General features: G+C 44.6%; 1 protein-coding gene across 1 annotated transcript; it reads right to left on the bottom strand.

The window, feature by feature from the left end:
- Positions 1-9018: 9018 nt before the first annotated feature.
- Positions 9019-23861, bottom strand: RAB11FIP4 (RAB11 family interacting protein 4 (class II)). Its single transcript, XM_009870562.1, has 13 exons — positions 23682-23861; positions 22448-22656; positions 18945-19136; positions 17288-17422; positions 15764-15799; positions 14766-14865; positions 14275-14378; positions 13554-13694; positions 12923-13004; positions 12540-12677; positions 11901-12059; positions 11403-11546; positions 9019-9617 (listed from the first exon to the last, which is right to left on the bottom strand). The coding sequence occupies exons 1-13, from the start codon at positions 23859-23861 to the stop codon at positions 9501-9503; spliced, it is 1737 nt and encodes a 578-aa protein (XP_009868864.1). The 3' UTR covers positions 9019-9500.
- Positions 23862-25478: the final 1617 nt, after the last annotated feature.

The raw sequence follows: 25478 nt of genomic DNA on the forward strand, positions 1-25478 counted from the left end.
CGCCTTCCAGCAGCCCAGTGCCATCTGCCTCAGCCGGTGCCACGGTCCAGCTCTTCTGTCTGTCTGTCAGAAACACTCAGCACTGTAGCTGGAAGCCTTATCTTACACGCTCTTGCATCAAAATATTAATTATCTTGCCTGTTAGCAAGCTAAGACTCAAAGCCATCAGGGTGAGGGAATACAGGTTTAAGCACTATGCCGGAAGACATGCTTATACATTATCACTGCAAAGTTGTTTTAAAATCACCATTAACCCAAATAGTTACTGTTACACATCTGGCACAATCTTCAATTTACTAGTCATATGTTCAAACTGTGAGGGTTTTTTTTGTCCAAAAAGCAGCTGGCTCCAAGGTGAGTTATGCAAGCTAGGGGAGTCTCTGCGGCATTATGTGGGTCAAGAGACATTTAGAGTGGGGTGACACATCCCAGACCCATCAGGGATCTGGGAAAGTGTTGTAACATGGGCCACTGAGAACAGCAGAGTAAGGGAAAGCATCAGTCGCAGCTTTGAGACCACTGTGCTGAAAAAACCGTGTCTGCCCAGACACCATGAGGAGATCAGAGCCTGCTGCCAGACTACAGGAGTCGGCTGGTGGACTTGCCTGGTGCTCACGTGAGCCACGTTTCCTCTTTGTAGGGGCTCTCCTTGCCACTGTCCAAGGAGTCAGAACTCCTGCAATCTGTTTCCTACTCTGCTGCTGCCTCATTTAACCTCTCTCTGGCTTCAAACCATCTTTCCTTCCTCCCTTCTCCCCCAAAAAGATAAGAGCGAGGTAACAATCACCTCCTACAGAGGCCCGAGATTTAAATTCTCTTGGCAAAATGACTCAGGGGTCTCTGCTCTCCCCAGCCCAGTAAGAACAGCACTATTTGTTAGAACTTAGTGCAGACTTTGTGATACACAGTGCTGGTGCATTGCTATCCCCAGAGTAACAGCTGATTTACTCTCCCAGTGAGTCTTTCTTGCATACCAGCATGCAATTGGTCTGGAAGTAGGTCAGTAGTACAGCATACTAGCCTGAGTACTGAGAAGGGAAATGGTTTAGCATACACAGCGAGGAGTTTTAGTACTCTAGCAAAGTGGTTTAGCATACACAGTGAGGAGTTTTCTTTGAGCCTGCTGCTATAAATCTGAATATCCTACATCTCATTGCCATGGGGAATCTGGGAATGAGGAAGCCTGAGAAGATAACATGCAGGTAAGTTGCTCCATGGATTGTTCGTACACTGTCTTTGCTCCAATTCCCCAAACATCTGTATGCACGGGGAGCAAAGCTGCCCAGCAACCACATGGGATGATATTGGAAACGACATATGCTAGGTTTAGAAACTACCAACAGCCAAATCAAAGCGGTTTGCACACTATGATCACTTGAAGATCATCAAAATGCTTTTTAAAGGAAGATATTTGCCCTGCAAGTCTTGATCTGATCAGTGAAATCTTTCCAAAATTCCCTTTTCCCCTCTCTTTTTCTCTGAGCCCAGCTGGAGGCAGAAACTCTACCACGTTAGAATCCACTTCAGATTTTAAATAATACACTACAGACCCAGTTCTCTGGGCTTTATGCACTTCACCATCATTCACACAGAGGCAAAACAGTTACTTCTTTTTACTTCAGGAGCACAGGTGACACCTGAGGAGGCAGCAGGCTGGGGATGGGAGCAGTCGCTTCTCAGGAGCCCAACTTTAAACCCAGTAGTTCCTCCCCATGGAAGCAGAGCTGTGAGCCACCCACAGTTGTGCCTGTCAGCGTGGGCTTTGCTCGTGTTTCCAGATTATCTCTGATGGTTTCCTTCCGACCTGCTGCTGGGTCGGTACAACGGGGCAGAGAGCTCACAGGGCTGCTCGAGATGTTTCAGCCCAGGAGCCTTCCCAGCACACCACAGAAAGGCTCCATTTTTCCCAGTAAGAAGCACTCAGCTGACTGCAGCTGCCCCTTTATTGGCAGTATTTTCACAAACTAACAGGGCTCTCTTTTCAGTAATGCTGCTCACAGACCCCAGCTCCAGGGCTGCTGGCCCTCAGGTGACCATGCCCACAGTGCCCCCTCCCCATTCTTGCAAGAAGGAGCCTTGAACCTCAGCAGCTGGTCACGTACTGTGCTACTTTTTTACTCCAGCAGTTAAAACAGAGAAGAGGCCAGCAGGTCTGGGAGCTTAAACTGGAGAAGATAAAAAACATTACCTCAGAGCACTGGCCGAGGGGTTCCCGCGGGCGCTGCAGCATCCCCCGCCTTCCCGCCTGGCACAGAGCCCTTCTGCCGAGTCCTGGCCTGAGGGTTTCCTGTCCCCACCACCTCCGCAAGGTCAACGGGCGCCAGGCCCCAGTCACCGCCCAAGGTGTCCCACCGCTCCCCTGTCCCCTCCCAGGCAAACGCTGCTGTCCCGCTCCGCGGAGGGCTTGTCTGAGCACACCCAGGGGGCCGCTCTGGGGCTCGGCACAGGTCAGGCCAGCACCGGCCACCCACAGCAGAGCTTCCCCTCGGGCCTCTCCCCAGCTCGGGCGAGCAGAGGGAAAGCTGCTGCCCTTCGCTTGTGAACCTCCTCTCTTTGTCAGGGATGCCGTGGCGCGGGCAGTGCTGGCCACGCAAGGCCAAGCTGCGCCCCAGCACCAGCATCCCCGCTCAAGGACGCGGCGTCAGGCCAGGCCCTCCCCACAGCAGCTCAGTGCTCCCCAAGAAAGGAGTCCCAGCACATGGCTGCTAACCTCACGGGTCAGCAAGTGATCTGTTTAGGTCAGATTAAAAACCTGGCTCCAAATCCTGCCAACAGCTCACAGCTGGAGTTCCCATCAATTGAAGAGGGGAGGGCTGTGCATGGGGAGATCAACAGGTCGGTCCCGTGAAGCTTTGGCAGTATGTATCCCACAAAGCTCTTGGAAATTTAACAAAGGTGTGGCTGGCAGATAAGGCACGTACAAACTCATTCCTTGTCGACATCTGTGTAACTCAGCCAAAGCTGATGAAGATGGCATTTGGGCAGGCGAGAGCAGAACTGTGCAATCCTTTAAACAAAGTACAAAAATCGCGGTGGGTGTACACTGTGTGTGCAAGGGACCTGGGGTAAGGAGGGGCATTGAATCAGTCACCCACTAGAGACAACGTTTTAGTCATGCAGGGAAAGCAAATAATTTATTTACATATCTGATTGTACATTACAGCTACCTGAAAGGATCCACATTAGCAAGGACAGCTTTATTGTCCCCAGGAAGTAGTTCAAGAAAATACAGAGAAAATAGTGTAATGGCACATTTCAACAGTACTGACATCACTTTGCTTGTGTTGTAAATTACAGATTTAAAATGGTCATGTCACTTTCGCTGGCTGCTTTTTTCAGTTTTTTGAGTAACAGTGGAGTGAGTGGACTTTGCTCATTTTCATACCAGGCAGCCTTTAAGTAAAAAATAAACCCACCTCCTTGCTTCTAAGGCAGCTTGATAACCTGTCAAGCGGGTGCCAAATTTGGGCAAAAAAATCCTGCTCCGTGAGAATGGAACATATTATAGATAAAAACTTTGTGTTTTGGGAGAGTTAGGAGATAATGATGATTTCTCTCGTGTGACTTACCACAATCTATTCTCTCACTGTGTTCAGGGGCTGGTGAGTGGGGCACTGATGAATGACAAGGTGTGAGAGAGGGAACAATTCAAGCATCTCACCAGATGAGGGGGTCCACACTCCAGAAATGAAAGCACCAGCTCAGGAAGAGGTTGGAGGGAGGGAAGGACACTTCCAGGTCCCTGGTTGCCAGTTACAGGTGGCCCAGTCTCTCAAGGCATCTATTTAGCTTCCCAAATGCTGCAGGAGAGTGCTGTGCTACAAACCCCAAGGGAAGGAGTTTATTCCGCAGTTGCCACGATGTGAGAAGAGAGACACCGTATTTCTCACACCTGCAAGAGGAAGATCTCCAGTAACGCAGATCCAGGGTCTGTCCTTCGGAAAAGCTGCCACAGAAGCTAGGGAGGGATCAGAAGTAACCTACAGCATTTTACCCTCTCTAAGAGGGAGAGTCTATGAATTGGCAATGTTATTTCTCTTTCTATTTCAACAGGTAAAGTAAATCAGTTGCCCACTCCCAGGAAAATAATCCCAGGAAAATAACCTGAGACGGGCAATGTGCTCAAATGAGATTTTGGTCTGGTGTCCACTTCAAGTATAAAAGGAAGCAAACTGGCTTTAGTCAGGACTGTAACATTTAGTTGGGTGGTTTATTATTTTGAGTTAACTGAAACCAACAAGTGGATAGAATCAGTCTCATAACGATACTAGAACAATAAATCTGGGGAGTGAGTGTGTGACATTGCCATACAAGAGAGACCAGCCATCTGACACAACATTTCTAAAAGAAGACAAAGAACTGCTAATTATGTCATATTTCGTTTGCTATGTCATTCAGACCATGACCTAGTGCTTCTAAAAAAACCTGTACAAAATGAGTATTTTTTACATCTCAGAGGCACATGAATACAAATCGGATCTATTTTATATATACACATGTACATTACATGAAAAACAGAGATGAGGACCAAATGAAAAAAGTGTTTACAAAAAGTGCCCAAAACAGGAGGTAAAACATGAATATAAAATGTATCCTCACAACAGAGAAGTAAAAGGCACAAGTACTAAAACATGTAACCATGCAAAAAATGTAAGTACAGTCAGTGCAACAAAGTGAAACAAATGGCTCCCACAACTGATTTTACAGTAATTCTCAAAATATCTTAGTATTTAAACATAATGTCAGTGCAACATTTACCGCCCTGTAGCATACTAAAGTGTTTAACTTGATATGAAATTCTTGGTTCCAGTTCTGACTTCCTTTCTCCAAAGCCAGAATAATTTAGCTACAGATAAGGTATTAAATAAAACGAGGCTGACGTTGGGCGGTGTGAGAAAATCACTGCTCCAGCTGCCTGGGTGCAAGAGTTACTGCAGCCCTCCCACACCTGTTACTGTCTGGGTATGGAATGTGTGTCTGCCAGAACCACCCTGTCCGCGCCCTTCGCCAGGGCACAACGGGCTTTACGGGGGTTTCCCAGGGGGAATGTCACCCTGCTGAAAACGGAGACGCAAAAGCTGACAGCTCAGATGTCACAGCTGCACCACTAAGCGCACCTATATAACAAGAAATACAGAGTGGAGGGGTAGGTGTCCAAACTACACCACAGTCCGTCTTTCTCATTATGTGTTTTCATTGTTTGAACTTTAAGTAAAAAGCAATCTCTAATTACATATTTGAATAGGTACTGCTTTCCTGGTTGAACAAAACTTGGAGGCTAAAGCCAGTAAACTGAAAAAATAAACAGTCTGAGGAACACAACAGAGCACTGACAGCTGGCTCCACACTGTGGCAAACTGCGGCACAGTGTCCCTACTTGCAGATGTTTTTACCTTAGCGGGCTGCTGTCATTCCCTAGAAGGTGTGCTCGTAGGGCTGTGCCTTCCAAACAGCGTGTAGGAACAGCTTGCAATTGGAGAGCTATACAGAACCAAGGCAAAACTGAGGGGGACATCCCAGCGATCCCTTACCTGGATGGACTTATTCACCCTACGTGCTTGCATATCACAAGAATCAGCTACAACATTTTGTCACGTAGATGGGACACAAGTTGTTTTCAGGACCACAGAAAAGGCACGGACAAGACTGGCTAAAATTCTTCATCTCAGTAGCTGAAGCCATACGGAAGCCAAGAACATTGTTGTCCCATCTGCTCAAAGTGGCTGCCCCAAGGCACGCTGACACTCCGACCAAAAGAGTAAATGTCAGCAGAACACGTGCTGGGGAAGAATCCCACAAAGAAACGACTCCCTTGCACAACAGAGTGACTCCCAGTGCATTACACAGGATTACAAGGATTCAGACCAAACACCCACTATGATCCTTATCAAACTCTAAAGGTATCTGCAGAGTTCCATTAAATAAGAAATCACACATGCCATGTTTCAACAGCAAACTGCTCCTAGGATCAGTATTTTGAATTGAAAAATACTGAGAAAACAACCCTGAGGATGCTGCAAAGGAACAAAATGCCAGCAAGTGTTGCACTACATCCTATAAATTTAGCTGTTACACCACCTGTCATGTCTTCTTGACAATACTTCTTGAGTACTAAATGACATAACGAGAAAACAAACATCGCTACTTACACCAGAACCAATCCAGGAACTGCTCAGTTAAAGTTTGAGTCAAGTTTTCACTTAAATCGATGTAAGCCAAGCCACTGATTTGGCAAGCGTTTGATCAGCTGCTACTTCCTTCCTTTCTTGGAAAAAATCCCTCAGATCACACCACGCAGCATTTGTTTTAAGAGAAAAACCACTGTATATTCACTGCCATTAAAGAGGAAAAAAAAAACCCTTTTATTTGTAGATTCTAGTTCTCAGATTCATCACATGTCACTGGCGCTGTGTTGCGGAGGCCGCTGAGCAGCGACTGATGTAGCAGCCCACAACGTATGTTTATGTATCAGCCTCCAAGCCCTTAATTACTGACCAGATTAGGGACCTTGCATTCTATAGGCCAAGATCCTCTCCGGAGAATAATGCAGTTCTGCTCAACTCCATGGAGCATTGGTGCCTTCAGACAGCACAATATCTGCTGCTACCCGTACCTGTGAGAATTAGTAACACTGTGTTCAACTCCCTGCAGACCTGGCTGAGAAACATCTGAATTTCTCTCAAGACCATAAAAGGAAAGTTGGCAGAAAAAGTGTATGGGATTTTTTTTTCCTTGGGACTTGCTACAAATCTGCTTATTAAAATCTCTTTAAAAATAGATGGGATGGTTAGAGTTTGTCACTGTTGCGCCTGAAAACCTGACGATTTCTCAAACAGTTTGTCTTTAACAGAAGTTATTAAAAAAGCTGAAAAATACTCTTCTGATGTCAAGGTAGTGTTGAATCAGCATCACACTCTGAAACCAGAACAAGGCAGCAGCTGGAGACTGATCTCCTGAAGGAAGCAGCCAATATCAGAAAAATCTTGAGAGATTACATTTCAGGTACTCTTAAGTGCAAGTTTTGAAAGAGGTGTTTTTTCTATAGTAGCTTATGTGTGGGATTAGCCTGATGAAGGGCAGCTTCTAGCCAGAATCAAACCATTCGTACAGAAATACCCGCAGTGGTTTGCAGCTGGTGTGACCAGAATCTCACTTGCCTTTTCAGAATCTACAGTAGAACAAGACACGGTACACCTTGGACTGTGTTTGCATCCCCCAGGGGTACAGGAGAAGCACAGTTTTGACACCAGAACGTTTACAGGGAGCTGTAGGCAGCACCAAGCTGGCTTAACCCTTCTGCTCCGACCTGGGTCGCACAGCCAGAAGCAGCAGCAGGTGAGAAAGGCGCATGCACGGGGTGTCCGTTGTGTTCCGCCTGCTCCTGCACAAACAGAAGCTGCTGCAATCTAATAAAGGACTTTTACACCATCTCCAGGTGGCAAAGGAGTAGTCTTTAAATCTCTTCCTCCAGATCACCCTGGAGCCTCAGGAAACCAGCCCTGAGACATCACTGTTTGAACAAGGCTGTGCCGTTTCTCCCAGAGCACCTGGATATCTCTGTGCGCCGGGGCCTTGTGTCCCACAGTGACTCCTCTCGTCCCTGCTGCTTGCCAGTTACTTTACACCTGCCTAACGCAGATACACAGAGACAAACTGGTTTTATTTTCTTGCCTTCAAGAAAGCCTGATTTCAGTACTTCACTCCCGCCCTTCCCATCACTCCAATAACACATCACTGAAGGCAAGGGCACAGAGATTGCAGAAAAATATATATATATTTACATCCATAACTGAATACACGTTTTATGTATTCAAATTCAGGAAAAATGCATCACATATACACACCAAAATACGTCAAGAGAGTACTAGGGGCAAGAGACTGCCAACAGCAAGAAATACACAGAAAAGCACAGTCATTGCTACTGTAACATTCTTCTAGGGAATGTATTCAAGAGAGGAAACATCTCTATGCATTGGGGAAAGCCAGATACTTGGGCCTATTTTTCTGTGCCAGCTGGTGTCAATCAAAAGTGTGAAATTACTTTAAAAAAGTGCATGGAATAAAAGATATTTTTTTAGCATTCAGCTATCCCAACAATTCCATCAGCTCCTTACATAAACTACATTATTAATTAAAAAGGTCCTAGCCCTACAGTACACAGACTTAGCTCAGGAGAACACAGGCACGTGCTGAAGTCCATCCCTATTTAAGGCAGCATTTAAGCGTACACTCAGCTTTAAAGCTTATGTTCCCTCCCACTGACTTCTACGAGCAGTCGCAGTACACAGTTAAAGTCAAGCACCTGCACAACTGCTCATCCAAATCAGGATGTGTTCCCTGCTCAGAGCTTTAGATATGGATGTGTGTACTCGGTCTGGATTGGCAACTTCTGCAAGACCAAGATCTTCCTTTTTACTACCTTAGAGGTAAAAGTGACTCCACATCAGCCTCCTCTCCAGCACTGCACGAGGACCTAAACTCCTCCACAGCTCGCCCGCAGAACATCACTCTCGAAGGAGCGCGGCGCACCTGGGGTGGGAAAGCAACTCAGCACGGGATTTAAACACCTGCTCCTCTTCCTGAAGTGAACCATTTCATGCATTTTTTTTTCTTTTTTCTTTTTTTTTTTTTTTGTAATAATTGGAATTTCTTCCTTCAGTGAAATCTTTAAAATGAAGGGTGAGGGGAAGGGGCAGGATCCCAGAATTCATCTTAACGGCCCATAATAAACCCCTGAAAATAGGGGAACAGATTTGAAGAGCTTCTTAGCCTCAATGCTACAGGGACCCTGGCATAAAAAATACACATGCGCATACACACTAAAGAGCAGGCTGTCTCAGAGCATCCCAAAGCAGGCTCCAAAGTGATCTTATATAAAAAGCACTTTGTGCTGACAGTGGCAAACAAGTGGATGGTGATTTTTTTACAAATAGCAACAATTCTGCAATATCTTCCTCTTCTTCCCTTTTACTTTGTGTCTTTTTCTTTCCCCATTTTTATTCTTTTTTTAATCTTATGTGTGGTTTAAGTACTAAAACTAAATCAAATAGGAAATTACACCGTCAGCACCAGTCAGGAACCGAACCTGGGTATGTTAATTGGTTTATGGTACCCAAATTCCTGGAAGAACGAAAGAACAATTCTTGCTCCTAAAGTTAGGGCCACATCCATATGTTTCCATCGTCTTTTTTACCTTTACAACTAGAGGTAGAGTCATTTTGTCCAGTATCTAAAACAGCGTGATCCAGTTATATTGTTATTAATATACAGTATCCATCTTATCACAGGTATTGAAAGTGCATGGAAAAAGTCTAACCAAGCCAACTCAATGACAAGTAACAGTGTACCAAACATCATATAAACACACCCGCGCACCCACACTCACACGTAGTGTATATATATATATTTATAGAGTAATTTACAGTATCAGAGTGTTGTTTAGATCCAGTGGCATGTGCAGAAATATCAGGCAGTTGCTGCTTTTCCTCTTCATATTCTCTTCAATTCTTTATTTCCAAGATAGATGGGTTGTGGTCTAGGATTGCCAAAATGATCTTGTCCATATACTGTCGCAGTCTGTAGTTTATTTCCTCCTGTTCTTTAAGGGCTTCCATGAGCTGAAACACAACATTTCAAAGTTATAATAAAAATATTCTCATTAGTTTACATAAGAGCATGAAACCCATACACGTGAGAGACTAGTGCGTGCTCAGGATCGCCTGTTCTTCGTGGTAGGTATTCTACCTCTTGCTCCTCCCTGCACTAGAAATAACTGTACTTTAAAGGTCTTTACTGTTAAGGAAGGTGGTGAACAGTCATCACCAGGGATCTTCTTCACTTGAAAGAAATTCCCCATCTAACACACCAGTCCATCCTGCATCCAGACCACGAGCTTCCATATGAGCTTCCTCATATCAGTGCAAGAGCTTCATGATACTCAGTTTTTCTCCTGTCTACTGAAATTCAAAGCATTTTGCATGAGAGGCTGCTCAGCAGAACAAGGATTTCAGCGTTTTGCGCTGGAAACAGTATGCATGTGCATACTCTCTCAGAAAAAAAAATGAATCTCAAACAACACAGCTACATACTCCTCAAGAACAACTCACTGAATATTCTTTGTTCTGTATTAAATACACGTGCTTCACTAGACCTTTGCGCTGTGAAAGGCCTCTCAAACTCTCCAGAGACGAAGACTGCTTGGTTTTCTATAGAATCATAGAATGGCCTAGGCTGGAAGGGACTGTTTAACGCCAAACTGACAAAGCTGCCCAGGAGGGTCAGAGCCCCAGCTCCTCATAAAGTTAATGTGATTTGGGTGTTCATCTTCATTAGCCTTCACAAAAGTCCCACACTGAATCTGCAGTTTCTTACCCTCATTTTTGATTATACAGGAAAAATGGCACAATGGGAAGAGTTTATGCAGGCCTGGGAGGTTTACTAAGGCCCCGCCACGGTTGTAAAGCACTTGCTTCCTTTAGAGGGGGAGTGCTGGGTATTCCTTGCATGAGCCAGAGTCATGAGATTCAGAAGGAGAAATAAAGATTTTTCTTGACAATAGCAAAAGCCCAATTTGCTTTTACCTAATTAGAGTTCAACAATTTAACAGCCTCTCTTCAGTGTTCTGGTTCAGCAAGAAACTCAAGTAGACGCTTCACTTCAAGGGACCGCCCGGGAGCTAAGGCTAACGGGGTCATTCAAGTACAGATCGGCTAAAAAGGTCTGTCTCAGGACTCCTCTTCAAGAAGAAGTGGGAAGTTCTGTCCAGAAGAAATAAAGTGCTGAAGGCAAACAATTCCTTCTCATCTCCTTCATCACTAACCTATCTTCTTCCCTGGGAGCTCTTATTTATGCACTGCCCTGATCTCATGATCTGTGCTGGAGCTTTGAGGAAGGTCTATCAGCCTGACATAAAAATGGGTCTTCCAGAGCATTACCAGGTTATTCCTTGCACACTACCTACTTTCTCCAAGAATTCAGCTCTGCTACAGGGAATAGATAGCTCAAATTTAGACCTCAGTGAGAGCTTGTTACTGAAGTAACTTAGAACTAAATCTAAACCAGAAAGTAAACATTTAAAGTAACTAGCTACGGTAACTTCTGTATGAAATTAATGTCATAATATCACAACACTCTGTAAGATAGATGTTAAAGTAACTCCATTGTAAAACAGTTCACTGAGACTCTAATAATTCCATTTTTTTTGAGAGAAACAAATGGAAGAGTCATATCAAAAGGAGCATCCAGAACTACTGTTAAATTTAAGGCAACCTTCTAAATTTCTTGAACTCCTAACAAAACAGATTTTTCTATTGTTCATTTGTCAGCTTCAGATAGTTCAACCTTGACAGTGAATTACATTGAAAACCTCATATTTTTGGATTTTGATTAAAAAAGCATATTACCTCATCTCTTGATGCAGAATCAATCTCAGCAGCCAGCGACTGGGCTTTTGTTTGTGTCGCAAAGAGATTTTTAGCTTCATAAAGACTAAGACTTAGGATCTGTCCATTAAGATCGTCATTTTGGTCACGGAGTTTCTGATTCTCCTATTTAAGGATGAAAAGACATTGCTTTTAAGTTTCTCCTACAAGGTTTCATTAAAAATTTTGTTTTTTAAATTACTGGTAGTGTGGATGACATATGGTAAAGGCTGCAAGCTGCCAGCAACTCTCTCACCACCAGTGAAAAGTGCTCCCTGCCTGAATCACACACATTCCCTACGTGCACAATTTACATTGTCTGTGCAAAGAAGTCCTCGACAGAAGCAATGAGGATCTTGTCCTTGCGTGAGAAGGGGAGGACAAAATCTAAAAGGCAGTGTGCTGGGGGTTGCAGCTACAGGCATTTTTCAAAGCAGTCCTGTACACCTCACCCAGATCGAGAGGCCCTTCCTTGCTCACCTGCTTCAAACGTTTTATTTCATGCTCCATTTCCACTTCTCTGGTTTTGGCATTGAATTCACTCACGCTGGATGAAGAACTTCTCCCACGTCCAGGACGCTCACATTCCAGCTTGTACAGCTGCAAGTGCTCCAGTTCCTTCCGCAAGTCTTCAATGAGCTGTGGGCACACAAGCAGGCCCTGTCTCTCCAGCCCAGCACAACCAGCCCTACCTGGCAGCAGCCACCTCTGTGCTGCACCTCCGTACTCTGACACGAGCACTCCCTGAGCCTGGTCGAGGTCGGACAATCCTACAATACAGCCACTTGCTCTTCTGTGGAAGCACAGGTCACTTAAATCACTTCAAAGCTGGAAGTGGCTTCCTATCTGAGAGGCACAATTCCCCTTGTATACCCAGTAAAGGAAACGTTAGGGCACACGTTCCAGGCTGCAAGTTCTCAAAGAGCTTGAAACCCTTTGGGTCAGCAATTGTCATTGATTAGGTATTCTTGCAGCATTCACCACCTTGTGGATAGCCCCCCACAGAAACACAATCCAGTGATACATTCAGTGTTCATCCCCTCTGTCCATTCTTTTGCAGACGGGCTTCCACGCGTGTGAGATGCAATTGTCCGGTCTCCCACCCCTCCTCACGCCTACCTCCTGCGTGGCTTCCCTCTCCTTGTTAAATTCCAGTCTGTTCTGCCGCAGCTTGTCCATCATTCTCTTGTACAAATCCATCTCATCTTTCAGTCGCAGACTAGTGTCTTCCAACCTATCTGACATGCGTTGCCTCTCCTAGAATAAATAGGGAACTTCAGACCCAGCTTGCCAGTGCATGAGCCATCCTCAGTTTTACAACACAAATCGAGAGACACAGCTAGTCAGAAGCTGACTGCCACTGAAGGTGACCAGTGTTCCAACTCTGTTAACAGTCTTAGGGAAGACACATTAAAGACACTGGGCCAATCTCTGCATGAGTTGGCTCTTACACAAAAATCAAGCTGCTGTTAAATTGCTCAAGCACTCAGGAGTTCTGTTACCTCATCTAATCTCTCCGTTTGTGATTTCAGTCGTGTGACAGTGCTTTTCAGCTCACCATTTTCTTCTTCCAGTTGCTGAACCCTGTGTCAATAACAAAAATCTTTCAGCAAATGCCTCTTCAGGAATGCAGACATCCAAAATAATATGCTCTAAAGCGCCATTTCACTTGCATGTGATAGAAAGATCAAACAAGAAAATCTTTCTAATCTTAGCATTTTTCATCATAAGCTATTGAGTGAATTTCGTTTGCTTGCTTTTAGGGCCAAAATTGCTACACTGACTCTCGGATTCTTACGCTCCTAACAACAGGTATCTAAAAAGAATGAAGTAGGAAGACAAAAAACCCAGACACAAGTGTTTGCTGCAGCTGGTCACAATTCCCTGCTTGAATCTGTGCCAAATATCCAGCTAAGCTGTCTACACGGGCCACGTGGATTAAAGCCTTAATGTAAAGAATCCTCCAAGCTTCTGGGCTTTAGACATGTAACTGCACAGCTCCTCTATGCAACTACCAACCTGTAACCATCTGTGCACTGTCTGATTGTGAACAGCCTACATGTACACACAAAGTAAAGATGAAGGACAGAAGAACTTGTAGCCTGTTCTGGGTGGAACCAAGATGGTTGTTACCTTGTATTTAGCAGTTCAATTTCCGTGCCTTTCTCTTTTTCATACTTGCTATATGCTTCTCTATGTCTCTTTATCTCTTCTTCCAGTGTCTGTTCTGCTGATGTTTCTTGGTCTTTCAATAGTTCCTCTAGTTCATGAACTCTAAGGAAACCAGATCTCATTTCAGTAACAGCTTCACAAATATTTTGTAAAAAAACCCCCAAAAAACCCAAACTCAATGTGCAACTTCACTGCCTCTATTTCTTCCCCATTGCTTTATTTCATTCTACTCCATCACTCCTCTTGGCATGTAACCTCTCCCAATACGCCTCTTTGTATTTATCCTGCCAATAAGCATAGAACTAAGTAGTATCTGTTCACCTATTATTTTTTTCATTCTCAGTCTCAAGATGTTGGGACTATGACCCAGCCTTCTGCTCTTGCTACATGCAAGGTAAAAAACCAAACCCAACAGCAGTAACCTTATAACTGAAGAGCTTGCTCTGTGCAAGTTGGTAACAGCTCTGTACTAAGAAACTTGCTTGGAATGCCTCTGCTCACTGAAAATTCAACAAGGCAGCCTTATTCCATTTGGACTTCTCAGATAAGCCTTATCTCATCTGTCAGCATTAAGGAGGCAGGAGACTTGGTCATATTTTACAGGCAGGTTTGTTCCTTCCCTACAACTCTGGGCCAGCTTTGCTCTGATACGATGAAGAGAACTGGCTCCGTGCTGCATTACCTGTGAACTAGCTGTGTGTTCTCTTGTTTCAGTTTGCTCTTAAGGTCACCATTTGTCAGGCTATCATTCTCCAGTTCTGTCACCTTCTTTTCTAGGTACGTTACCTGGAAGGGCAAGTGGAAAAGTGAGAGTTTGAATCTCCCGTGTTCCTACTGGCATTTAGCTATGCTACACTTTTTAAGGGGGACATACATCCCTGCAAAGTCAGCAGCAAAATTAAGCTCTGAAATTCTGAGCTACCCAGACCCTGCATCTTCCTCGAAGGTGATCAATGCCAGTACACTGTAAAGAAGTACTAACACAATGCCTAATCTGTACTTGCACAGTTCTTGCAGTTTTGTGAAGCAAGAATAGGATACCAAGGACATTTTGAACGAGCTTACTTCAGATCACGGGTAACTGTGAGCAAGACAGCTTCAGGAATTGATGCATGGCATGTCTCCAGCAGGATTTTGTTGGGTACATTAATCGCAATGCACGTGGTGTCTCACCTTTTCAGTGATATCATTATCACAGGAGTCTATACTGTCTCTGAACAGGTCTTCCGTGCTGCCATTACTGCTGCTGAAGTTACTGTTGTGGAAGAGTTGTCTGAAAGATCAGAAAGATAATTATTTTGCTTGATGAGGATGGAGGAGAGAAGGAGCCTGGCTTTGCACTTTCAACATCCGACCCTGAATCTGTGCAATCACTTCACTGGCGGTTGCAACTGTTTAAGCACAAGCCCTACCAGGCACTAGTGGCTGAATGAAATCATACTGAGCACAATCAATGACATTAGTTCTAGGGTATGAGTTCTTTGTTGCTTTTCATAGGATCTGTCGCCAGCATTAGCATAGTTTAAAAACTACTTGGCCTTATTCACACTATATACTGAATTGCATTCACCTCCTTAGAAATTTAAAATAAGTGTACCAGCCAGTGTTCCAGGTTGGTCCAGTTAATCTAGAAAGTTTCGTATAGTAAGAACGTCAAAAAACAGAAAAAAAGAAATCTCAAACAGTTACCACTACAGAATAGTGTCAGAACACATAACACTGGAGATTATCAAAAATATTCCTGAAGTTTACAGTTCTCCCCAGCCCAGGGCTGGCTGGTTCAGTCAAAGGAAGCTCACAATTGTGTGCGTCCGTTTTAAAGGGATGCTCTTGCTTTTCTTTGCATTTCAGCAGCAACAACAAAAAGGCCCACATTGTGAGGGTGAAAAAAGCAGTAGTTGCACTCATGGAATACCAGTAATAAAGGAAGAAAGTTGGCAGACAAGGAAGCAACTATCTACGACCTTAACAGAGCTTTTTCCAGTTCAGGGGCCTGCTCTAAGACTAGCAGTGGCTTCTGTATTCTGTAAAAATACAGGCCCGTTCATTTGGAAACTTGTCTTCGCGCATTTTTGTTTTCCTGAACTTACTCCTCCTCTCTCCTCCCCCCCACTTATGGAATTGTTACAGCTCATTCCACATGTATTCATTAAAATGTTGAAGACACTTACCTTCCAAAAGCTGTGCTTGATATTTTCCTGTTAGGGCTACATGGATACAGAAAGAATGATACAGGAATTAAACACTTATTTGGCCAGTGTTGGATTCAACCTTAACTTAAACTCCAGTTGAATTGCACAATGAAACATAATACTGACTTTTTAGTGAGGTAAAAAAAATGATTCTGTGAACAATATTCTTAGATAACTTAATCAAAAACTGCAGTTACCAACAACGTGAAGATGCATGGAGCCACAAATTACTGTGAACGTTAATAAATGAATTTGGAAATGCTGTTATATTTAGCAGAGATTTGTCAGTGTAAATCGGAGTAAAACATTAGAAACACCACAAAGGGACACTGAGTTAGTGATTGACATTTATTCTGGATTCCCAGTTTTTAGATGATTCTATAAACAGTTAGTTTTTCCTTCCCCATAACGCTTCCCAGTTCAGCACAGAGAACCGAGATGCTTTCCATTTTTACAGTTCCCTTTTGCAGCCAGAGACTAGCATTATCTAAATGAAGGGCCAGACTCCAGACAACAGCACTAGAACCAAATCAAAACATCCAGCTGCATCTCCCGATATAAGGATGCCACATCTCTACGTGCACACAGCTTTTCGTCAGAGCGTCGCTCTCTTTCAGCCAGGTTTATACAGCCTCACTCAGAAAATTACCAAAGCCCCAGCTGGTCCTGGCCTGGGTGTTAGCAGACTCCTTGTTGAGGTGGAAACATTGCTCACATCAAGGGCTATCCTGCTGTGTCATCAAGAGAAGCAGCAGTGCAGTGCGCTCTCTGTGCTCTCTGCCAAGGATTACCCAGACAGGCAGAATTTACACTCAGTTTCTAGGGGGAGCTAGAAGCTCACCAAATAATTTCCTTCAAAACCTCTCGGTGATTGCTGGAAGCACTGGATTCTTTCCAAGTGCTCAGCACAGTTTAGAAGTGGATGGAGTAGTCAAGATAGAAATGTAAGGAAAAAAAAAAGAAATTGCAAAGAACTACAAAAGTAACTTCTGCTATAGGATTCATCATTTATCCATGTTACCTTGGGGACACAAAAAGATTCCTGGGGAATGAAGTACCTCTGCTGACCAATAGCTTTAGGAGACACATATGTCAGTTTATATGCATTAGCTAAGGATCTGCCACATCAGTCCTTCCCACCTGAAGAAAACAGCAGGTAACTAGATCTGCACTAAGCAGCACAGTAGATTATAGATTATTTCCTGGGAAAGACTCCTGGAAATATTACTCTCACTCTACAATCAAAGAGTTCATTGCTTAAAGTATTTGAGTTTATTAATGCTGTCTGCACCTTACTCAGAATAGTTACCAGCTAATGAAGAACTGCACTTTGGTTCAGGCTAGATGTCAAGATCTGAATTTCTTACTGTTCTGTACGCACACCACACGTGTAAGACAGAATAGGATACAGGGAAGGAGAGGGCTCCCACTATTTCTCCTCCTGCTACTAGCCAGTCCCATTGCAAGGGGGCGTTGCTAAAAGCAGTGCAATAGGCTGCTTACCTGTTTGCTTTCAAGTTTTTCAGCCTGGCTTCCAAATCGTTGAGTAGATTTATCTTTTTGCAGCACTGTGAGCAGTAAACATCCAGCAACTCGCTGTTATAAACATGCCTCATTTTTCGGGGTGTTTGGCCAGCACTGTTTGCAGGAAAGGAGAGATGTTACTGGCTATAGTAACCAAGTCTCAACAGGTTTTCTTCTTGATTGTGTTTCTGTGTGTTAGAATCACAGACGAGAGACTTGGGAAATTACCTCTAACTGCAGCTCATCTAACTTAGAGCTGATGATGCAGAATGGTAGCCTTAGGACAAGTCCACCTGTCTGAGCTGAGGCTTTACAGAAGGTGTGTTCTGGAAAGAATCGGTTTGGGTGACTGGAAGAATAGCAAAAGGTGTACAGAGTCCATGTGATGCACATAGCAAAAGCAGCTACGTTAGTATGTTCCACTTCAGCAACGTCCCCCTCTCACCTTGCCCATCTTCCCACCAAAGCTTGGCATGCAAACTGAAAAGTCTTTTCTCCAAGAGAAAGACAGGAAGATGAAAAACAAAGTGGGCTGGTAGAAAGTCACATGAACCCTCTTGATTGGTAGGATGGAAGGAATCCTAGAATAAGAAGGAAGAGAGAAGTGGACATAGGTCTGAAGAGGGGATAACAGTAGCTCTTGGCATGATAAAGAGAAAAGAAACTCAAATAAAAGAGAGCAATCATGGCATGAAGTGCACAGAGCCCCAGGAATGAGAATGGAAAGGGTTGCACAAACCTGAGGAAACGGGATGAAGGACACAAGCCACCATCATGAAGGGGCAGCGGAGGGGTGCTGGCTCTGCATGCATGACAGAAGTGGCAAGGCTGGATTGCAGAAGTGCTTGAAGCAGAGGGGAGCCCCTGGGGGTTGCATGCAGAACAGAGGGATGCAGTGAGCTTGTCCTGCGATAGCAATGAAGCACGAGACCTTCATGTGCTATTGATCCAAAGAGACAAATCCTAGACCATGTTCGTGCTCGGCTCTTCCCTAACCCCGCTTAACCTTTCCCTTGCTTGGGGAAGGATTTTAAAATCAGCAGCTGACGTGGTCACAGGACGTAAGAGCTACAGAGACTGAGGTGATATGCAGGAGAGTGGTGGACTGTAGAGGCATTTCCATCTCCTAATAGACAGCAGCTCATGTCCTCCAAGACATTCAGAGTCAGTACGGATGCTTGTTTCAAACAAACCCATGTCCACATACAGCACTGCACCTTATAGGTTAGTGCTAAGGATTTGTAGTAGCAGAACACTAAAGAGAAACAGTTCTCACGCAGGTCTTCTCCACTGTATCAGGGCTGGTGCACAGTGCTGAGCTGGTTTCCAGCTTGCAGCAGATAACTTCCAATACTAACCGCTAACTGTGAAATCTACTGTCTGTAACAGAAAGAAATCTCTATATGCAAAACAGCCCAGTTATTTCAACAGAATCCAAAAGAGGTTGTCAGAAACAAAATATTTGCTATAGCTCTTATTATTAAATGTAGTCTGTCACTTGGGAGGGCAGACAATGAACTGGTAACATTTTGCTTTTCAGGTGAACCCACATAACTAGTGTAAACTCTGGTATGGTCACCCATGTTCAGAGATGAACAAAATCAAAAAAATTGTTTGTTAATGAAAAAGGAGCAACCTGGAAGATACAGATGAGCCAAGGTCAGAGTAGGCGTTGGTTCTGGTCTCATCATCAGGGCATGGGCTACTGGGGGTAAAATCCACATCATCTCCTTCCCCATAGTCTTCAAACTGCTCTTCATTACTGATCAGAGAGGCGGTAGAATAAGTTGAGAGGTCAGATGCTGCAGAAGGGTTGTGAGGACTTGACCTGAAACAAGAGGTCAAAACATCTCGAAGGCCGACTTTGATAGCATCTCACCTCACATGGAATCTTCACCTTCACAACTTGTCCCCTCATTTCAAGTTGTAACCCACTCACTTTGTGCTAAAAAACTAAAGTGCTAAACACATCTGATGTGCACTTGACATAGCACCTTGAAAGACAAGAGTATGAGAATCTATGAATAAGCTACCTGTGACACAGTTTGGGTCAACACAAACCATTTTACTTTAAAGAGCACACCTTGACAATCCTCGGTCATCCTTTCCACACGGGGGTGAAGACTGCTGCCTAGGGGACTTCTGCTCTAAATGCAGAAACTGTACAGACCACTCTGAAACACACGGGATAGTGAGAGGAACATGTACAAGACAAGAGGCTGTCACTCTATTCCACAGTCAGAGTTTCCCAGTAATCACCATAAACTCTCTCCCACACCTCAGGAGTTCCAGCCACTCTCTTTTTTTGTGGTGAGAAATAAACTTCAGCCCATCACTAAAGCTACCAATGTGACCTAACGGAAGCTGGGTTCCTGCCCTTCCTTCCATCATGACAAAACGTGTATTTCAGAGGAGATATGGACCACAAGAAAAGGCTGCTTTACTACCAGGGAAGCACCTGAGAGAAAGTCAAATACGCAGGGAATGGCAGGACCATGTGAACTCCGAGAGAGAGGGCATATAGATAAATACATCAGCATAGGAAAGCAGCTGGCAGAGCAGTTTTGAGCACAACTAATACAACAAAGCAAGTTTGCTGCAGAGGGTGCTTCTCCTGCCCGGAGCCCAGGCTCCCCTGCAGCCACGCAGTGTGCTACCTGGCAGAGGCAGATTTTTTACATAGGTTTGCTCAGCTCCTGCTTCAGTAAGGCATTCAAACAGACAAGTTCTTATAAATGAACTTCTCCCAACAGAAAATGCACATCTAAGGCTTGAAACACATGCTCCATTTGTGAAGCCCAGGAGGTGCCCAACATATTTCTGTTGCTGTTACAAAGTAGAATCCAGTGTCTCCCCGCAGTACAGACAAGGCACTGATTCAGTCTGCTAACACTTTGTGCAGGCTGGGTTAGGTTTTTCACTCCCTCTGTTTCAGTGCACAGTGCTTGTATGTTCAACTCCACTAGTTGAGCCATGGGACAGGAGTTCTCCAGCAGCCCAACAATATTGCCTCCTACGTTTCTTTTGAATCTTGAGCCTCTTAACATGTCCTGCACTTTGGGAGGCCGGGAGATTCCTCTTCCTGTAATACTACACTTGTGAGCTATGAACAAGAGATGCAACAGTGCTCTTTTGGCGGATGGTGCAAGCTTTATTTGCATATCCCTTCCCTCCAAAAGCAATTAGTAGAAGAGGAAGCATGCCAATGTTTCACTTGTATGCTCCTTTGTTTCTCCTGTTTTGATGAGATCCATTTATAACATGCAATTCATTTATCTAATTCACATTAACAGAAATTAGGGCAAGTCAAGCCTGGCACACTACTAAAGGATGAAGACCATAAAGACTGGAATACGCCTACTAGAAACAGATCAAACTTATCTAACAAGGTTCCTTGGCTGAGAGATGGATTAGCGAGAAGATCACACTAACATCTATTCATAAAAGAGCTGCTATGTCACTGACAGACTGTGTATTGGTAAGTTTTTGTGTGACTATGATCTGCGCAAATGCTGTTTGCATTTCAGTGTTGTTAGACCAAATCAGTTTAGGAAGAAGTTCCTCAGAACACTTGCACCAGGGATGAAGGTAAATGATCTGTCCTCAGCTGGAATAACATGTACCTGTCCATAAAATCCACCCTTCAGCATAACAGCGCTGGAACATCACTACCTGCCAACAGACTGGAGTTCAGCAGCCTGTTATCTCTCATGCATTGCCTGGCTAAGCTTCTCCTACTGCTGGACTTGCCTGGTAACGATACTTACAAAACTTTCAGGTTTGTGTCTTTGTTAAAAGCTATTTCCTGTTCTTCAGAGCAAGACTTCACTGAGGGCTGACACACCTGATATACAACCCATCTGCTTCTTCAACAAGCAGGTATCATGGTTTAGCCAAGGTAAAAATCTCTGTCTTTTAACATAAAAGCATGAAGCTTCCCAAGTGTTTTCCCACAGATCTACCAAAGCTGAGGAGGCAGAGGACAAACCAAGATATACCAGCAGTAGAACAGTAGCTCTTCATGGCTCCTGCACTCCCTAGAAGGAGCGTACAGGAGGCACAGTGCCTTCCCCCCCACCCTGAACTGAAAGATCCTCATTTCAAGCACAGTATGTGTAAAAGGTAGTCACCGCAAGGATTACACTTTGAAGAACTGGGAATGCAAGGCAAGGAGGCAAGTTTGATAACGAGCTGAAGAAAACTCGAATTATCTTGATAAAGTGTCTGGGACTGCTTGGGCAAATGGGAGAAGGCCAGTTCTCAGCTGGGTGAGAAATTCAGGAAGAGGGTATGAATGAGGCTGCACAGGGAGCATCCGAGGAGGCCCAGGAGAGAGGAGGACTGCCTTAGCAATGAAAGAAGCTCAAGAGGCATAAATCAAGATGACAAGCCAAAAATAGAGAAGACACGAATCAGGCTTACGAAGCAAGCCCAGCTGAGCTTTGTCCTGTGGTACTGCATTAACTCAGTTCAAAGCAAGATTAAATCAAGTCAGCTTTTACCAACATCCCCAGGTACACACCTGGGAAGAGTCAAGTTAGGATTACAGAGACACTCTTCTGTTAACAGCAAACCATGGTTACACACAGACACATGTGAGGACACCCCGTGTTAAACACAAGTTAATACTGCACACTAAACGTTACTGAAAATTAGAAACACACAGAATTAACTTGGTACATGGAGTTGCAAAGCAAATCTGCAGAGCCCACATGTTCAGATCACTAGACGTACTAAAGACAAAGCAGCATTCCTCATATCGCACTGCTTTGCAGGAAGTATTTGTTTTAAATCCAGTATGTGACAGTTCTGGGAACACAGAAGTTCCTAAGTTTTGGGGGATGCCAATGAAGTGATCCGTGCTGGAGAGACCCAACACTTTCAGTTCAACACGTAACATGCAAGTCCCATGAATGCTCACAGAACATGCCAGAAGGAGCCTGGGCTGAGACTGTCTAAGCCACTTAGAGGACCCGGACATCCATCTCCCTTACAGTGTGAATTGATATTAAGATTATAAATCTTTCAGGCATCCTCAGCCTCCTACAGTAGGGATTAGTTTCACAAAGGCTCCTTCCTCCCTGGCCCTTTTGCATATGCCTCAAAACACAGCTGCCACGGGGCAAAACCACCACTCACTTGTCACCGGGCAGAAAGAGGCCACCAAGCACGCCGTCCTTCTCCTCGCTCCGACACACGTCAGAGGCCTCTGAGCTCTGGGCACTCTCTATAGCACTGTCCATGTCAGACTCATGGTGAACCTCTTGCTGTGCCAGAGTCATCGCCTCGTCATCAGGAAAGAGCTCCAACTCGCTGTAGGCGCTTTCGCTGTCCAAGTAGGCACAGTCCTGGCAAAAGAAGAACTGGGAGTCAATTCAGAACATCCTTCAAGGCAGTGAAGAGGATACAGGAGAAACAATAACTGGCTCTCTGGATGCCCTGGTAAGCAAGAGCGACACTGAATAAAAGCCATAAAACAAAAAGGCTGACCTGCTTTACAAAGCCAGTTCCTGCAAGCCCTTATGGTAGCTTGCACCTTCCAGAAAGGCTCAAATACTGTCTCTGATTCCTCTATAGGAGAGAGGGACACAACACCCAGGTATAAAATGCAGTCAATTTTGTCCTAATTTACTATCAAAATGCACTTGAAGTAAAAAATATCCTCAAACTTTTATTATAAAAGAGGCATCCTTTGAAAAAAGATAATACATGAAAACACTGGAGTTAGTCCTAACATTATTGATTAAACAAAAGCAAGTCAGATATGTCTAGCAGTTTGCTCTGTCTTTGAGGATGGGCAAAAACGTATAAAGCGAAAAAGAGTCAGCAGGTGTTAAAACATTTATGGTAAATCTTGGTGACACTCAAAGGCATAAGAGAGCAGAGAAAAAAAAGCCAAAGCCATCTGTTCTTGCTTCCTGGAACCACATCTTGATTAACTAAAACAAGACATCATTTGTATTACTGCAACACTTTACTCTCCCTGTTTGTCCACTCCCTCCCCTCCTTGCCCTGTGAACACTCACAATAGCAAAGACAAGCTGTTTTCTATTTGCTTGCTCCCAAGGGACAATAAAAACTCTTAATGAAAAAATAAAGGCTAAGATTTTGCTTTGCCCTTTGATATGTAGCAACACAACCCTGCTTTGACAACTCTGATCCAGCACGACACAAGTAACTCACGACTCCACAGCGAGTCCTGCAACTGCTCTGACTCAGAGCTCCGCCCCAGAGCTCACCTGCAGCCTCCACAGGCAGCTTTACCATTGAACTATCGCCAGCAAGATAAAACAACCACGCATTTATGGCTTAGTTTACTGGCACAAGTAATGAGGCATTTCATTCATGGATACATCTCATTTTCAGGCTCCACTGTCAGCACGCCCAGCTCATTCTCCCGGCATCCCAAGGCGCTGGCACCCTGCACCACCGCAAGCACCAGCTGCCTTCTGGCGACCATGTTCTCCGGGACCGCGGTACAGTGGCACCGCCGGCAGCAGCGCGGCTTCCCGTCAGCTGCTTTAGCCTCTGGGTGCTGCTGTGCCAGAGCCATGGAGGCTCACATCCCCTTTTGCAGAACTAGCCATGTTCTATGCTGACAATGCCAACTTTTCTCAGTGCCTTCTTCACCTCAGCATGAGAAGAGTCAGCCAGAAGCTGCAGCTTTTTAAGATTTGCAGAACCTGCTACTAGAAATGCAGGTCGCCTTCATTTTTTTTCCTGAAATACCAGTTTATATGATTGTGAAAACTCTTAGCATATGGAGGTTTAAGAAATGCAAAACAACCGCACCTTCTCAAACCTAGCAGCCAAAAAAATAGCTTTACCTGCAGTGTTTCAATCTCTAGGTACACACTCCAGAGCAGATATCTGGATGCTTTTCTGGCTGAGCTTTCAACAGGTCTCTCACGAGAAGTATCAGCAAGACACTTCAGCACTACACAGTAAGCAGCACACACGTTCCTGCCTTCTCCCACTTTTCTGTGTCAGCCTTATTAAGCCTGAAACTTTCCCTTGGTGCTGCTCCAAGAGGTGTCCAAAAGGATTTATTCTTAGCCTGTGCCATGTAGTATCTGTTGAAGCCACACTGCCTTGTGCAATCCAATTTATAGCTCTGAGCCACCGCACTGCAGCATGGCCACCACCCCTCATGTGCAGGGAGCAGGTGCTTCGGCAGGTCAGACATCAGCCTTGGGGCGCGCCCTGGCCTTGCTGTAGCCCCAGGTTCTTCAGCACATCTGACTCGTCCCCTGCACCCTCAAAAGCAGGCCAGGATAATGGCACTGCTGCTCTCTGCAAAGACCTCGGGATCTACAGACAGCACAAGCTGGAAGTCCCCTTTGGTAGGCCTTGAAAAAGTAAAGATTGTTAAGACCAATTAAGACGTTTCAGACGTATCCACAAGTGTTAGTTTATCTAACATTTCCCCAAAGTTTTCTCCTGCATGCTAAGCCCCACAGGCACAGAACTCCTGTTTCTTTTTAAAAAGGTTTAATGCAATAAAGCCCTGACTGCTGTTACAGCGTTGCACCAGCTGGCCAGAATCTGATCCAGGAGGGAAAGAGAGAGGCTCGGAGCCTCTCCTGAAGTAGGAGTTCACAAATCAAGGGAGGAAAGGAAGAAACAGCCCTACCTCCCAATTAGCACATCTTTTTCAGAGGGCTTCGAGAAGCCTCTGCTTAAGTCAGTTTTTACAGCAGGAAAACCTCACTGGTATTAAACAAATTACCAATAGAAAGTAAAAGTCAAGACGACTCCCCTTTTGTTCCCTGTAGGTAACACCACATATTTGCTTCTTCTAATAACAGCAGCCTAGATGCTCTTTGGAAAAAAGTCCGTTATGTGCAGTGTCACCTATAAAGGCTGAGGGCTCACTTTTCTTTCCTGTCACTTTCTGGCAACCTGACCTTCACATATTTATTTGTATTAGAGCACTCATCTATAGCTTCAGCACAGACTGCAGTACCCATGCTGGTCGCTACCGTGTATTCTTTTTTGAAGTGTAATGGCTCTGGCCCTAAATTTTCACTTCTAAGACTCATGGGGAAAAAAAAAAATTAGCTTTTGGAGGCAATGACCCATCATAAGGCTGAACAACAGCTTTACAGCTTCCAAAATGTCTCACTGCAGGACTTGGAAGCCCTCCTGGAAGCTGGTCCCATCCTCGAGC

Source organism: Apaloderma vittatum, unplaced genomic scaffold (genome assembly GCF_000703405.1).
Source record: "Apaloderma vittatum isolate BGI_N311 unplaced genomic scaffold, ASM70340v1 scaffold25815, whole genome shotgun sequence".
NCBI lineage: Eukaryota > Metazoa > Chordata > Aves > Trogoniformes > Trogonidae > Apaloderma > Apaloderma vittatum.